Source organism: Manis pentadactyla, chromosome 6 (assembly GCF_030020395.1).
Source record: "Manis pentadactyla isolate mManPen7 chromosome 6, mManPen7.hap1, whole genome shotgun sequence".
NCBI lineage: Eukaryota > Metazoa > Chordata > Mammalia > Pholidota > Manidae > Manis > Manis pentadactyla.
Window position 1 is genome coordinate 108,452,418 of NC_080024.1, and position 16,287 is coordinate 108,468,704.

General features: G+C 37.9%; 1 protein-coding gene across 2 annotated transcripts in view; it reads left to right on the forward strand.

Annotated features, from left to right (window-relative positions):
- Nucleotides 1-16,287, forward strand: part of PIEZO2 (piezo type mechanosensitive ion channel component 2) — a 455,534-nt gene that overhangs the window by 339,977 nt on the left and 99,270 nt on the right. For both annotated transcript variants that reach the window (XM_036880702.2, XM_036880703.2), the window contains exons 12-17: nucleotides 630-778; nucleotides 4,023-4,253; nucleotides 5,840-5,963; nucleotides 7,085-7,371; nucleotides 8,527-8,675; nucleotides 10,734-10,907. In XM_036880702.2, the coding sequence (XP_036736597.1) occupies nucleotides 630-778; nucleotides 4,023-4,253; nucleotides 5,840-5,963; nucleotides 7,085-7,371; nucleotides 8,527-8,675; nucleotides 10,734-10,907 (1,114 nt within the window). The remainder of the gene's footprint in view (nucleotides 1-629; nucleotides 779-4,022; nucleotides 4,254-5,839; nucleotides 5,964-7,084; nucleotides 7,372-8,526; nucleotides 8,676-10,733; nucleotides 10,908-16,287) is intronic.

The window sequence follows — 16,287 nt, forward strand, 5'->3', positions numbered from 1 at the left end:
TGGGGCTGCAGCCAAGCTGCTGGCTGGGCTGTGGTCTCATCTGCAGGCTCACCCAGGGAGAGTCTGCTTTCCTGCCCACTCACATGACTACTGGCCAGCCTCGAGGTCCTGCTGACCACTGGCCAGTGGCATCAGTTCCCTGCCATCTGGGCCCCTCCACAGGGCAGGTTATTACAGGGCAGTGGCTTCTCTCTGAACAGGTGAGTGAGAGAATGAGAACAAGTGCCTGGGGCAAAAGCCACAGTCTTTTTAAACTTAATCTTGAAAATAATATCCCATCCCTTCTCAAGGATTCTATTTGTTGGAAGCACATCAAAGGTCCCTCAACCTCAAGGGGAGAGGATTTCACCAGGCATGGATGCCAGGAGGTGGGGATTTGGGGGGACTGTCGTGCACCTTTCAAACTGAAACTTCCTTCCTGTGATGTCTGAGTGCAGGGCTTCATTCCACTCACCAGGTGGAATTTACTAATTTTGTTTGAATTCCAAGGGCTTTCTTAATTGGAAATAATCTCTGAAGTCTTAAAATAAAAAGCTATGCTAAAACCATGCCTGTGCCACACTGCTTGGGACATTTATATAAAATCATATATCTGCATAAATAGTCATATAAAATATTTGTCTACCTAGAAAAGAAAGAGGAAGAAGAGGATGAGGAAGAAGAATTTGAAGAGGAACAGAGCCACGAGGAAAAGAGGAGTGTTAGAGTTCATGCCATGGTCTCTGTATTCCAGTTCATTATGAAACAGAGTTACATCTGTGCCCTTATCGCTATGATGGTAGGTGTGAGGGCCGGGTGAGCATGGGAGAGGCGGCGGGATGGCAGAGAGCCCCACTGCTCCAAGGGCCGACATCCTGTCGTGGCCAGCACAGCACCCTCATCTTCCTGAGTCTTGCCAGATAATGACTGGTTATGTTAATTTTTCATGGGCTTTTTATAGTATAGATTTCAAAATCATGTCCTTCTCCTCAGCCTCCTTTTAAATATCAATACATTGTTCTCAAATTAGCCTATCAAGTCAGACTGTTCCCTATTTTGTCCATTTAAAAGGACTTATTGGGAGCTTGGTATTAAAGATATTCAAAATTAACAAACACTGTGCTTATTTCTTTCAGATAATGAGTTATATTCTCTTAACTTAGATCTGAGTGAGACTTTATTCCATCCTAACTGAACCAATTTTTTTACCAATTCAAGCAACCAGAGTTCCCAATCAGAGAATTTCTAACTTTGAGTGCTTGATTTATGCATCTTTCTACCCACTTCTAGTTTTATGCCCCATCTCCAGCATCTCAGCTTCAAAAATAGCACTCACCTATAGGTAGAAGATAGTCTAATTTCTGTACTTCTTAAGAACAAACTTTCATGGGAAATATGACTTATTTTTGAGAAACCTGACACAACACAAAACTCTTCTAAATTTTGTCATCAATGGTGAGAGCCTATGGAAACCTTTGATGATTGAAAATGAAAATATGCTGTAACTCTACAAGGAAAATGTTTGAGTTTCTCCAGGCACTTAGCCAAGGTGTTTCCCAAATGAACCTGTGTATAATTCAACTTCAACATCTAGTAAGCACCACTGCGACATCTGGGAGAGGGTTGGGAAAAGAAAACTCCTTGAAATTAAATATGGCTCATTTGGGCAATCACAAACTCTATTGTCTAAATAGTATTAATTCTGTGTGATTTTTTAGATGTTTTTGACATTTTCTATGTACATTAGACCCCCCCTGCTTATCTGCAGGGGATGCATTCCCAGGCCCCCAGTGGGTGCCTGAAACCTCAGATAGTACTGAGCACTATATGTACTGTTTTCTCCTATACATACACACCTGTGATAAACTTTAATTTATAAATAAGGCAAATAAGAGATTAACAACTATAGTTAACAATAAAATAGAATAATTATAATATCTTGTAATAAAAGTTATGTGAATGTGGTCTCTTAAATACTGTACTACACTCACCCTTCTTCTTGTGGCAATGTGAAATAATAAAATGCCTGCATGATGAGATGAAGTGAGAAGAAGTGTGACATAGTGTTAAGCTACTACTGACCTGATGATACATTAAAAGGAGGATCACCTGCCTTCAGACCTTAGTTGACTGCGTTTAACTAAAACTGCAGAAAATGAAACCACAGATAAGGGGGAACTACTGTATCAACCACTAATATAAAGTACAGCAAACTTCTGATTTTAAAAATGTTAAACATATAAATGCAACTTACAATTCTGATTTTGAGTTCAAAAGAGTCTACAATTTTTTCTTCTCTCTAAAAATAAGCCAGTTAAGTTTGGTCTTTTATATATATATATATATATATATATATATATATATATAAAGGAATAGAGTTTTAAAAAGAAAAACCCCAAACTTTGAATACATGTTTTGTTATACTTAGTAAAAAAAAAAAATCCATTCTAAAAATGTAAGATAGAAGATCCTTCATCAAAGGTGTGCCCACCTCTGGTACCATTTCTGTTGTTTTAACAGAGCCACAGTCAATGTTCCCCAAGTGTCTGCCCTCCAGGTAAGCACCCCACCAGCAGACTTTTAATCACAAAGAGAGAAGTCCTAGCGAGCTGAGTCTGTTAGAATTATATATGTATTTATTCAAAAATAGAAAGAACAAATATGCCAAACCATCAGACAATGTGGAAAGTGAGCATAGGAAACAACGTAATGCAGAATCTACTCCCAGTTATCACAAATAAAAGGCATATGTGACACAGGCACTGAGAAGGCAAGAAGGTTTTAAAAACCTCATAACTTGTTATTCTCCCTGTTCCATCCTCCCCTTCCCATACAAGAATAGTGTGCAGGAAGGGTAAATGCCTCAAAAGCACTGTTAATGCAAATACATTAAATGTTACCTTACCTGTGATAAACACTATTTCCAAAAAATAATATTTCCATGAAAATAATTCAGAGTTGATAATAGTTGTCAGTCACTAGCTTAATTTTAAGAAAAGCAATTTCAATTTCCAGTTTATATTTATATGTTTAATCAACAATTTTAAATAATTTTCCACTTACAAAATTAGTTGTGCTTTAGGACAAACTTGCAGATTGCTCAAATATGTTCTTCTATGCTAACTTTATTTATCTTAATACTTTCCAGAAGCAAAAGAGACTTGTAAAACATGTAGGTTTTTACAACTAACCCTTGATAATTCATGATTATTGAGGAATTAATTTCAGTTAACCCCTGAGAAATCTAGAAAATGTTTTCAAAAGGTCTTTTACAGAAATCTGGTATCAGAGATTATGGTAAGAGATGATAGATTTGCTGAAGTTAATAATATTCATGAGCCTGATTAACAGATTGTTCCAGTAGCTGCCCTTTGAGACACACTTCTGATTCCTTGGACATTTGGTGTGAATAGAAGATGTGCCATTGTCCAAAGGGTCTTACAGCTTTTGAGTCATACCCCTTACAGGACAGAAGCTGAGACTGGCCTTTAAATTTACTTGGGCTTTATTATTTGGGGTTTGCAGAAGCCTAACATACAACTTCCGCATGTAGACTTTAAAATTTCTATCCTGTGTTTCTCCCAGGATAGTTTCAGAGTGCTCTCCGCAGCCCAGCTTGTATGCGTACCCACAGCTTCTGTTGCTGAGCCCAGCTATGGCCCACACTTCCTCTTAAGGACAGCTGACTCAAAGCCAGTTGGGAAAAGGAAGAGAGAAAGCACTATGGTTGCTTTGCATGCTGCCAAGTAGGGCAAAGATGAAAACCTTTGGGGCTGGAGAGAAAGTACTTGTAATCAAGACCCCCTTGCCACTGGCTAGCTCCTGCAGGAAGTTCACCAAGTTATTCTCAGTAGTATCAGCCTTTGTCTTCTCTCCCCTCCCTGTGCTACAGGGAGAATCTCTCTCCATGATTTTACCACTCTCTCCTAGTCCTAGTTTGGATATTTTTGGCTTTTTCATTTTAGGTACCTTTTAACTTTCTAAGCAGGGGGCTATCCATTGTACTGACCATGATTGTTTTTTCCCTTCCGCTCTCCCTCAAGGCTTGGAGCATCACCTATCACAGCTGGCTGACTTTCGTGCTGTTGATCTGGTCATGCACTCTGTGGATGATTCGCAACAGAAGGAAGTACGCCATGATCAGCTCTCCTTTCATGGTTGTCTATGGAAATCTACTGCTAATATTACAGTATATATGGAGTTTTGAACTTCCTGAAATTAAAAAAGTCCCAGGATTTTTAGAAAAGAAAGAGCCTGGAGAACTTGCCTCAAAGGTAAGTGAAAATAAGAAAACAGAACTTTGATACAAAACAATAATCATAATAACTATGCCCAAGCAAAACCTGTCTAAAATAGGTCCCAAAGAATCACCACTTCATAACATTGAATAGATTTTAAACTATAAAAATATTATACTGCTCAGAGGTCTCTATAATGTAAGCACAGATAAATATTATACCCTGCTTTTAGATTTAAAGTGATAGTGCTTTTCCCTCAGAGTAAAACATAGTCCAAGTTATTTTCAGTATAAATTGGACTGTCCCATGCACCTTGCCCAAGGCCTTGCACAGTTTTGAACTTTCTCCTGGAATTCAATATGCTTCCTTGCATCCCCAGGAAATGGGAATTAAAAACCAGTGACATTCTGTTGCAATTAAGTGGGTGCCTGACTCTGTATCTAATTTATATTGAAGGTAAATGATAAGTAGAAAGATGGATCATTAAAAAGACAGTTATTCAAAGTGAAAATGACCCATTCATTTGCCCACTTATTTTTTCATTTATTTGGCAAATATTTATAAAGGCTACTATATACCACAATGAGATATCTCCTCACATCCACTAGGATGACTAGGTTTAAAAAAAGAAAGTGGGGAAGTTGGAACCATCATACACTGCTGGGAGGGATATAAAATGGTGCAGCCACTTTAGAGCAGTCTGTCAGTGCCTCAAAATGTTAAAGATAGGAGGATTATCCTAAGACCCTGCAATTCCACTTCTAGGTATATAAACCCAAGAAAACCGAAAACCTATGTCCACGCCATAGCTTGCACGTGAATGCTCACAGCAGTGTTATTTCTATGAGGCACAAAAAATAGGAACAACCTCAATGCCCATCACCTGATGACTGGATAAATAAAATGTTATCTATCCATACAGTGGAATGTTATTGGGTAATAAAAAGAAATTAAGTACCAATACATGCTACAACATGAATAAACCTTGAAAGCATTATGCTAAAGAAGATAGTGCATATTACGCACTTCGAATTATGTAAAATATCCAGAATAGGCAATCTGTAGATTCAGAAGGTAAATTAGTGGTTGTCTAAGGCTGAGGGGGATAGAAAATATTAATGTACAAGTGTGGGCACTTAGAATCGTTCCTTGTTCAGCTTTGGCAGATGAATGGGAATAAGAGGGGTTCTATTTTTTGCGATGAAATGTTCTTTTTCCCATCCATGAAGTTCTTCAAAATGTGGAACATTAAAGCAACAAGTATTATAGAAGTGTGTCTCCCTGTCTCAAGTGTGCTGATGTAACAGTCAGGACCGGACGTCACGGCTAGTGCCCAGAGGGACGCCAATTGCCAAGGCTGATAGAAGGAGTCTGGACTGTCCTGGGCATCTTCCCCCTGCACAGTGCAAACGTACTCCTGGCGCTCAGCATGTTTGCTCACATTCTCAGGGAAGGGGATTAAAAGCCAGTGACTTTCAGATGGAATCAAGTGGGCACCAGACTGTCTCAAATAGAAAGATGTCCCTGTGCTCCCTCTGAAATGTAGAGCAATGTATTTGTTGAAATGTATTTACACTTCACATGGTGACTAACTCCTTGTCTTGCTCATTCTCTATTTTCAGATACTTTTTACCATTACTTTTTGGCTACTGCTGAGGCAGCACCTCACAGAGCAAAAAGCTCTTCAAGAAAAGGAAGCTCTTCTATCTGAGGTCAAAATTGGAAGTCAAGACAATGAAGAAAAAGGTGAATTAATGTGTACAGTTTGTGACTAGATATTTTTGTGCCCAACAAAATCACAAATAGCTGCCCAACATATGTCAGAAAGCTTCAGAATAGAGAGAAGCCAAACGTTAACCTGTCTCTATAAAGAACAGGATGATAGTATGTTTACCTAAGATTCAGAGTACACGTGAGCTCACGGAATTTTTGAGAATGTTATATTATTTGATCCTTATAAAATTGATTCCCACTTACGGAAAGAGAAAACTAAGGCTCAGAGAAGTTAAATTATTTCTCTAAATTCACACTTTTAGAACCATGAAACAATCAGAATTTGAAATTGATAACATAGTTTTGATTTGTTTTACTGTTGACTACTATAGTCCTGCCTTATCCATGGAGGATATGTTTCTAGACCCTCAGTGGATGCCTGAAGCCATGGATAGTACCAAACATTAAATATACTGTTTTCTCCTATACATAATGTCTACGATAAAGTTTAATTTACAAATTAGACACAGTAAGAAATTAACAACTGATTATACAGAACGATTATAACGATTTACTATACTAAAAGTTATATGAATGTGAAGTTAATCTCTCTCAAAATATCTTACTGCACTGCACTCACCCTTCTGCTTGTGGTGCTGTGAGATGATAAAATGCCTATGTTATGAGATGAAGTGAGGTGAATGACACAGGCATTGTAATTCAAATTAATAATTGTAGCATTAGGCTGCCATTGACCTTGCACCCATATGTCAGGAGGGTCATCTGCTTCCAGACGATGGTTGGCCATGGATTACTGAAGCCATGGGAAGTGAAACTGCAGAAGAGGGTAGACTCCTGTGTTTATCTTTCTAGATCCCGAAGTACTTAAATTATCATTGGATATTGGTGTTATATGAAATAGGTGTCATAAAAAGATGAGTGTAAAATATTGCCAAATTTCTTTCTTTAAAACTATATATCAGGAAGGTTATGAAAATTGATTATGACTAGTTGTAAATGTAGTCTCAAATCATTCAAATCATATAGTGACACATGAAATAAGCTCTTCCATATCCCAAATATAATAGCTGATCAACATGTGGCTCAGGTCAGGGCACCAGCTATGGATAATAGCCCAATCTTATATTTTAAAGATGACGAGCAAGCTATACAAATGGAAGGGGAGGCTGAAGAGAAGGAGGAAGAAGAGGAAGCAAAGGCAGAGGAGCAAGAGAGAAAGAAGGAACTGGAGGAAGAGGAACAGGAAGACGATGGCCAGGATGTGATGGAAGTGCTGGGCAACTTGGTGGTAGCCATGTTCATTAAGTACTGGATCTACGTCTGTGGAGGAATGTTCTTCTTTGTCAGCTTCGAGGGTAAAATTGTGATGTACAAAATCATCTACATGGTGCTCTTTCTCTTCTGTGTGGCCTTGTATCAGGTAGGTGAACAATTGTCTTCTAGGTTTTAATCCTCACACTTGTCCCGGAAATATCTGTGAGCTTCCTTTGATGAGATTCTAAGTTGCTGTGATCCTGTGAACATACCATATAAAGTGATGGATGAGATTCAGACATTACATAGTAACAACCCTAAAATGGGAAATGATGATTGTCAGCTTATTCATTATTTTAAAATTGTAGGTTCTTAAAAAGTTTAAAAAAAAAAGCTCTTGAGGTTTTCATAAATTCTTGATTAAAAAAAAAGAAGCCTTGCAAAATTAGATTAATTTTTGAATTATAATTTAAGAACAGTGGCAGATCATCTAAAATACTGGTTCATACCCAGTTCAGTTGTGTTTCAGACTTTGGAACCAGAAAACTGTGTATGTGTATATATACATATCTACATCGCATTAAACTATTTCAGTATTTCGTTAAGTAGAATTTATAATAGAAAAGGTTATGTTGAAATGAATTAGCCTCCCCACAAATTCAATTTTAACTGATACAGAACTTTAACCCAATGATAGAAACAAGCACAACAGTCAAATATTCTTGCAGGCAACCAACCAAACAACACAACAACAAAAATATGTGGAGATAAAAGTTTTTTAACTGAAATCATGGTGTTCTCTAATGAATATGCACAGGCTTATAATAGAGATATATATCTTCTCTGTGGTGATCCCACATTTTTATTCATATACTACTACTTGAATGTTAAAGCTGAGGCAGTTTTCTCCCAGCAAGAACCATGCTGACAGCAGCACCTACCATTACCGTTCTGTGAATGCCTGCTGCAGACCAGACATGTGCCAAGAGACTTACAAATATTATTGCATCCTCTTAACAGCTTAAACAATTCTTAACAACTTAACAATTCAAAGTACATACGTGTGGGCGTGGAAGCTGGAGCTCAGTATGGTCCAGCAATTTGTCCATAGACACAGTTAGCTACTTCTGGTAGCACTGGGATTCCAGTCTAGATCCATCCAACTCCACAGGGAGCAAAACCTCAAATACAAAACATGAAATAGACTTTATTGTTCAAGTATTTGTAAATATCACCACCTGCCAAAAAAACACAAATATTTTTGTGAATTTTCCTATAACCAATTAATTTTCTTGTTTGTTTTTCCACATCTGATTCACAGGTGCACTATGAATGGTGGAGGCGAATTCTAAAATATTTTTGGATGTCTGTGGTTATTTACACTATGTTGGTGCTTATCTTTATATACACATATCAGTTTGAAAACTTTCCAGGCCTGTGGCAAAATATGACTGGATTGAAAAAAGAAAAGTAAGCAATTCTGGCATAAGATGGTATGTGGGGTTCTGGCATAACAACCAGGATGAAGACTTAAATGTATATTTTCAAAACATTTTATTATGGAAGATTCTAGTAAAGCATGACATCTTCAATGTCTATAAGATCCTGGAGCACAGGATTCATGTCTTAGTCACTTTGTGTTCTCTCTGTCTAACTCTGACCTTGGCTCATAGTAGATACTCAAAGCATACTGACTGATAAGTGAATTTTCAGTCCTATTTTAATTAAATGACTTTTTCTAATGTCAGTTTCACTTCAAACATACCTGCTTAGTGTTTTGCCAGTTATGCTTCCTGCTTTCCAAATTGGAGTCAGTGCTTCCATTCTTCATAGATTCATGGACTTGCAATATAAAGGAGCAGTCCCTCCTCATTTGTGCAGATGGAGCTAAGGTTCTAAGGCCCTTAGTTGGTGCCATAGAAGAAATTTCTGGAAGCGCTAATAGACTAGTGATAATGAAATAATTTTTCCTGTGCATTCGGTAGATCAGACTCTACCCTTTTCTAATTTGCTTCTATAAACTTCTGGAATTAGTTTAGAAATCCAACCAAAACTGGGCATAGAATTGAATATATTGAAATGGGTAGGAGAAAATCTAAAAAGGTAAGGATCACCATTTCACTAGACATCCTTAATGTTCATTCAACAAATGTTTATCAAATGCCTCCCTTTTGCCAGACCTTTTGCCTCCCTTTGCCAGACTGTGCCTGAGGCTATACCAGGAATCAAGACAGAGTCTAACACTGTGGGGTTTTTATTCAAGTTGTCAAAGAGACAAACAAAAATCTACTTAATGTGCCCATAAATTCATTACAAACTGTAACAAGTCTGTGAAAGAAACAGGCAGAGGTGATGAATAATGGAGACTGCTAGACATAAATGAAATGCTCAGGCCAGGCCTCACTAAGGAGGTGTCATTTTAAAATTCACCTGAAGGATAAGAAGGAGGTTTCTTAAGAAAAGTGTGTGAGTCAGGGAAAAGAATGCATGAAAGCATCCCAGGCAAAGAACAGCAAATGCAAAGGCCCTGTGGCAGGACAGAATTGGGCACAGATGAGGAACTGAAGGGAGTGTCACTCATGGGTAGCAAGGGGGAGAATGGAGGGGGAGTTCAGCCCAGCACCTGGTGTGTCTGCTGTGTAGGTAGTGGTGGCTGGTATTTTATTCTTGGTGAAGTTTTTTAGTCTTGAAAGAACCCTCAACTGGTGGAGAAAAAGTGATGTATTGAGAGGCCCAAATAGAAACAACTGGACTGGTTAATAGGCAACAGCCATGGTCCTGTGAGAAATGATGGTGGAGGTGGACAGATTCAAGAGGGGTTTGTAGGTGGAAGGAAATGTGGATGACTGAGATATGCCAGCAAAGAACAAATCAAGGAAGACTTTCTGATTTCAGAATTTTGCACAGGGCAGATGGTTGTGCCACGGAAGACAAGCAAGGAGAGAGGGAAGTGCTGGACAGCTGGGCTAAGGAAAACTGGGAAGTCAAAAAGACAGTTTTGAGAATAAGGGATATGAAATAACTGTGAAATTACCAATTTCCAGTAGACATTTGAGTGTGAGAGTCCACAGGAGATGTCTAAGCTGTAAATGCTCATTTGAGTCATTGGTGTAGACACGGTATGTAATCCCTGGGCTGGGTGAGATTATGTGAAAGGGAAGCCAACACTGAGTCCTGGGGGTATTTCTGCCTCTGGAGGGACAAGGGAAAAGGAGATAGTGACAGAACAGAATCCAGGACAGGGAGGTGGCATCAAGACCAGGACTGGTTCATGAAGGTCTAGAAGGTGGAATTAAAGATAGAGAAGCAGCTGCTGAACTGGTGATATCAAGGTTGTTGCTGACCTCTGTAAAAGCAGGTTGGTTGGCTTGCTGGAAACAAAAGCCAAAGCAGAATGTGTGTGAGAGAAGGACGCAGTAAATGGCGTAACTGAGGAGAGAGGAACACTGTGATGTAAATTTTAGTGAAAAAAATGCATCTTCACTGCCTAAGAAGGGTTCTTGCTTTTCGTTTTGTTTTGTTTTGCAGACTTGAAGATCTTGGCTTAAAGCAGTTCACTGTGGCTGAGCTATTCACTCGTATATTCATTCCAACCTCCTTTCTGCTGGTGTGCATTTTACACCTTCACTATTTCCATGACCGGTTCCTTGAACTGACAGACCTGAAGTCCATTCCCAGTAAGGAAGACAGCGCCATCTACAGGTGAGCGGGCGCAAGAAGCACATGCCTCCTGCCCCTGTTACCAGGAAGGCGACCTTGATTCCCCACCTTCAGCTGGCCACCTTCCAGAAAGTCAGTAATCTTAGTTCCAACCTTGACCTTTCCATGCGTGTCAACCTGTGAGTGAAAAAATACGGGAAACAAAATGTGGAAAAACTGATGATACTTTTTGAAACAATGGTAATGATGGATGATTGGTGAATGCAAAGTGATCTTGGTAGTCATGCGAGTAGATTCAGAGTTCAGAAAAAATGCTTTGGAGTTGGTGATGTATATTTTGTGTGTAGGCTAGTGATGTGTTTTTAGAATACTTACAGAGTCGGCATAATTCACGGGATGAATTTTCTATTATTTCTATTATACTGCTAACAACCAGTAAAGAAGTCACAGTGAGCGAGAGTGCACTAAACGCTGGTGTGCAGAATTTTTGCCTCCAGTTTGGAAATGAAGACCCACAGCCAGAAGGAGAGAACCTGCAATCGGCTAGTAACTAGAATAGCATTTAAAAAGAGAAGGTGAAGACAATATTTTCCTTTATCAGCGCTCTGTTGTCTTCTCAATAAATATACATTGTTTACAAGTAACAGATGGCATATTGCTCTCCCTGCCCATGTGTGTTGAAACCACAATGGATTATGGCAAAACTTCCAGTCTGTTCCATCACAGAGAAATTACAAGCATTCTTCTAATGAACATTAATACTGACTTTCTTCTGCTTCATATTTAGCCTATGATTCAGTTCCTGGAAAAACACTTGCTAAGCAACTAACGAAGCAAAGGCACACAGATGCTGCCTCTGATGTCTCTTTAGCTCTTTTGACTTCCCCTTAAGTCTTTCTCAAGGGAAAAAAATGAGTACATCAAAAGACTATGAAGTAGTATTTCATCATGTGGTTTATGAAATACCAAACTTTCAATTATCTGCTGCTGTAGGGAATGGAATTATGGATAACTTCAAAATACTTTTATCTAATGATAAAAAATGTTTTATAATATTTATCTATTTATTTATGACCAGCAGATTTATTTTCCTTATTGTATTTTGTTGAACCTAAGATTCCAATTAGTTTTCATTTTTAGTATGGTCCAGATGATTGTCAGTGTGTCGGTGACACACTTTCTTGTCACCATAAATAATCAAATTGAGCTAAAACCTACCTTTAGTTTGTTGGGAGAAGAAATCACCCTAAGAAATCTAAAAGATTAAAAGTTTACAAACACAGTGCCTGCATAGAAAAGCAAAGTCGTCAATAATTAGAAAAAAATCTATTAAATAACATGCTTTATTTAATTGTACACCTCATCATTTTTTCAAAAATCATTTTCAATAATCAAGGAGAATCTTTTCATTAGCAAAGTATATTTGTTTCTGCATAAAAGAAATGTAATTATTGATAATTATTAATGATACTTATAAATTTTTTTCTTCTGAATATCTTTCTTCCCTTGAATCTTTATTTCTTTCTTATTTAAAGTTCTTCCAATACACAGGAGCTTTTTCTTGTCATTATACTTATTATCGTATATCTGAAACCTCTGTCACAATCAAGTTGATACAGGCTACAATTTTTCCAGGTAAATAGAAAGGAACATATTTTTTAGGGCCATAGTTTTATAGAAGGCAATTTTTGTAGAAAATCTATAGAGAAAAAAAGTTTTGTAGAAGCAAAGATTTTACCAACCTAAAGAATCAGAATTTTGAGATGTATGGTATGTAAAAATTGAATTTGTTCCACTGAGCTTCTTTTAAGTATAAAGGCCACTGTTTAATTGTGTAGATTTGGGGAAGGATGGCAGTCTCATGTCAAGATGTACTCCTGTTTCTTCAGCTGCTGCATTCACAGTCCTTACCCTCCTACCATGGCAAGAAAAGAAGATCTCACTGATCTTAGCAATTTGAGGTCATTGCTTGCCTTCCTCATGGTTGAGGTTCAGCTCTGAACACTCCTTTAGCAATTAATTTTCCAAGAAAATATGAAAATGGGTGAGGAGAGACTATATAATGTGTAAGCTACCTGAGGAGTTTAAGAACGAGGGATTTCATTTTTAGTTTTGTGAAAAACAGTTTTCTGGAACCTTAACGAGTTCAAAGGACTCACTCAAGATGGGTGTTTTGGGATTTCATGCATGAGTTTAATATAAAAGACCCAAATTTTAGTAGATACTTTGCAAAAAATGACCCACAAATCAAGAATAATCAATTCGTTGTATTCCTTAACTTGATTCCAATACTGTTGTTTCTATATATATCCAACTGTTCTTTTCCTATTTTTTCCACTGTTTGTGTGTGCTATATATATGTACACATAGGTAGTGTAAGCAATGTCACTTGTGTCTGAAGCAAAATTTATTGTGTTTAGCTTTATGGAGTTTATCAAGTTAGCATTATGGGAAAAGTTTATGATATGCATAGGAAGAAACTATTATTATTTCTAAGTGAGCATTCTCAGGAATATCATTTCACTTTTATATTGATAAAATATGTAACATAATAAAATTATTATATATAATTCCAAACAGTGCATTAAGTATCCATTACTACTTTAAAATATCCATCACTGCAATTTGTCCATAATTTGTTTGAGAAAGTATTGTAATGCATATAGAAATAAAATGACTTTTTTACTTCAGTTTTAGAAAAACTTAGAGAACAATATGTTGACTATGACTATTTGTAGTAGGATTTTGTTTTTTCATTCTGGGGAAGAAGCAAGAATTAATCTTTTAAGTTGAATTTAGTTTAATAAAGGTACTCTGAAAATTAAAACATTATGAATTTTTAATGAAGTGTGCAAGGTAGGGAGGGATGAAATGAATGGAGACACTTGTTATCCTCAAGCATTTTTCCTGAATATGTCTAATTTCATGTGGCTGCTGAATCTTGCTGCCTAGGCTCTTCTTCAGTGCATGAAATGTATTGATAATGACACACCTGATGATGTAAATGATAAGATGGTCTACTTCACTCATCTCTGTCTAACAGTCTCCTCTTTCTCTCTCCAACCTGTCATTTTGCCACCCCATGCAACCCTGTGCTTCCATCTCTCACCTCGTAGCCATGCCAAAGTCAATGGGCGCGTGTATCTAATAATAAATAGGTGGGTACTTCAATGTTTTCTCTCCTGTTTTTCCTTTTCTAAAAATGGTCTCTTGGTGTGCTAAACAGTTTACTGTTTTGTAAATGGAAAATTATGTCAACAGATAGTGGACGATGGTCTTCAGGTATGCTCATGGATATATTTTGCAAACCAAACCATTTGGTGTTTATACTGAATGGTGCTACCAAGTGGATTTGGAGGTTGCTGGGGGTCTTCAGCTGGTGCTCAGCCTTTGGTCTTGGTTCAAACATCTTCCCCATTAATTTCATTCTTTGGTAGAATTAGTTCAAGGTTTGCCTAAGATCTCATCTGCCTCTTGAACACGTAACTGAGAGCTCAGCTCAAGAACCACCTCCTCCACAAACCTGCCCATAAATGCCAACTTCCCTGCTAAGAATAATCTGCCCTTCTCTGAATTCTGTAGCACTGTATCATTGCTGCCTCCTGACACTGCCTTTCAGCTCTCTACAGCCTGCTTGTGTTATCTCCCCTGCCCGAGGCATCAGCTCCTCAGCCTGGTAGCCTACTACCTACCTTAGGGCCTTGCCCATTAGTTGACTCTCAGGATATATTTCTGGAATGAAATAATAGTCATAACAATACATGAGTAGAAAAGAAAAATAAAGCATCACTTCCTTTAAAACCTCTACTTGAAAGATCAGCATACTAGAGAACAGTATTTTACATCAGAAAATTTCAAAATATATTTGCAGACCACAAAAGATGCACAGGTGGGCACTGGGACATGGCCCTTCTCTAGATGCAGACCACCCAGCTGGGGAGATAAGACATGCAAATGACCACACGTAATAAAGGGATGCTTTGATAAATGTTGTGTGTAGAGTGATCCTCAAGTGCCCTCAGAGTACAGAGAAAAGGTCCTTTGGGATCTAATTTACTAAAACTATTCTGACTTTATTAAGTAGATGAGTTAAAACATCAGGTCCTATAATTTTATGTCATTAGCAATAAAGCCAGTAGTTTATGTTATAGAAACATGCACTTTCAGTAAGTCAAATTAACAAAATAACTCCTTGAAAGATTTGTTGGCTTTCTACTCCATTCTCTTTTCTTGTAAGTCAAATCCTAAGGCTGGCAACCAAATAGTGAACCCTAGGAGGCAGAACCTCTAGACCGCAGTGGGGGCCATTAGCGTATCACTGTGCCAGTCACTGAAGAAGGAAGAATAAGAACCAGTTTTATTGCCGCCTAAGAGAAAAGTCAACCTCAGTTTTTTAGCTGATAGGCAGAGAAGTAAGATGGAGACTCTAGCTGGAAATCTTGAGCAACTATTTATATCATCCCTCCCAATATAAGGAACTTCTCTCTCTCCCCCTCTTTTCTCCTCTTGCCCCCTCTCTTCTGCTTCTCATAAAGGGTTCGCCATTTGCTTTGTAAGGAGACGGGACACCAAAGATGGCAGGAGAGGGTCTGACAGGCTCCACAGCAGAGGCTGGTGCAAGTTTTGGTCCCCAGTATCCCAAACTCCTGGGAGAAAGCCCCTGACCATTAACTCAAGTCACAAGGCCAATGAATTCACTCAGGAATTCTTAGAATGATCAAGATTTAATTGTCTAAAATGATTTAAAACTTCAAGTGTTCCACCATCAGCATTCACTTCTTTCAAGCGGTATCTCTTATTTTTGTCTGAATGTTAACATGTTAAGGCCAGAGTTCTACCCCAGGAAAATGTTACCTAGCAAACTCATTCCTTACTGAGCAACATGTGCTTCTAAAAGGCTGTATGTAAAGTGCGTTCAGTTTTGAATGGGGCCTACTCTTAACTGTAATGATAAGATGAATCCTTTTATTAAGTAAATAAGCTTTCTTTCTCCATAATTGATTTCCTTATGCTTAATGTTTTTTTATAAGGAAAAATATGTTAGAACATGTGAGTTCTGGATGAAAAAGGGACACACCTACATTCAGCTTCTGTCTAAAATTTAGACAGGCCCTTACAAGGTGTGAGGTAGCGGTGTGTTGAGGACAGTGGGTGACTGATGCAATTTTGATGATGTGAATAATTGTGGGGAAGTTTCCATTGAAATTGCAAACAGAATGAATTAGAATGTTTTTTTAGAGTAGAGTAATGGTTATTTCTTCCACATATACAGAAATAGTCACTACATCCAATCCTGCCTGTTAGATTTTTGAGGAGTTATTACCATGTATATATTTAAGATGTGATATTGAATTTATAAATCAATTGCTTATCTGTGAATATGGGCTTCTAAAATTGCTGATAAGTTCTAGAAAGTAATTTT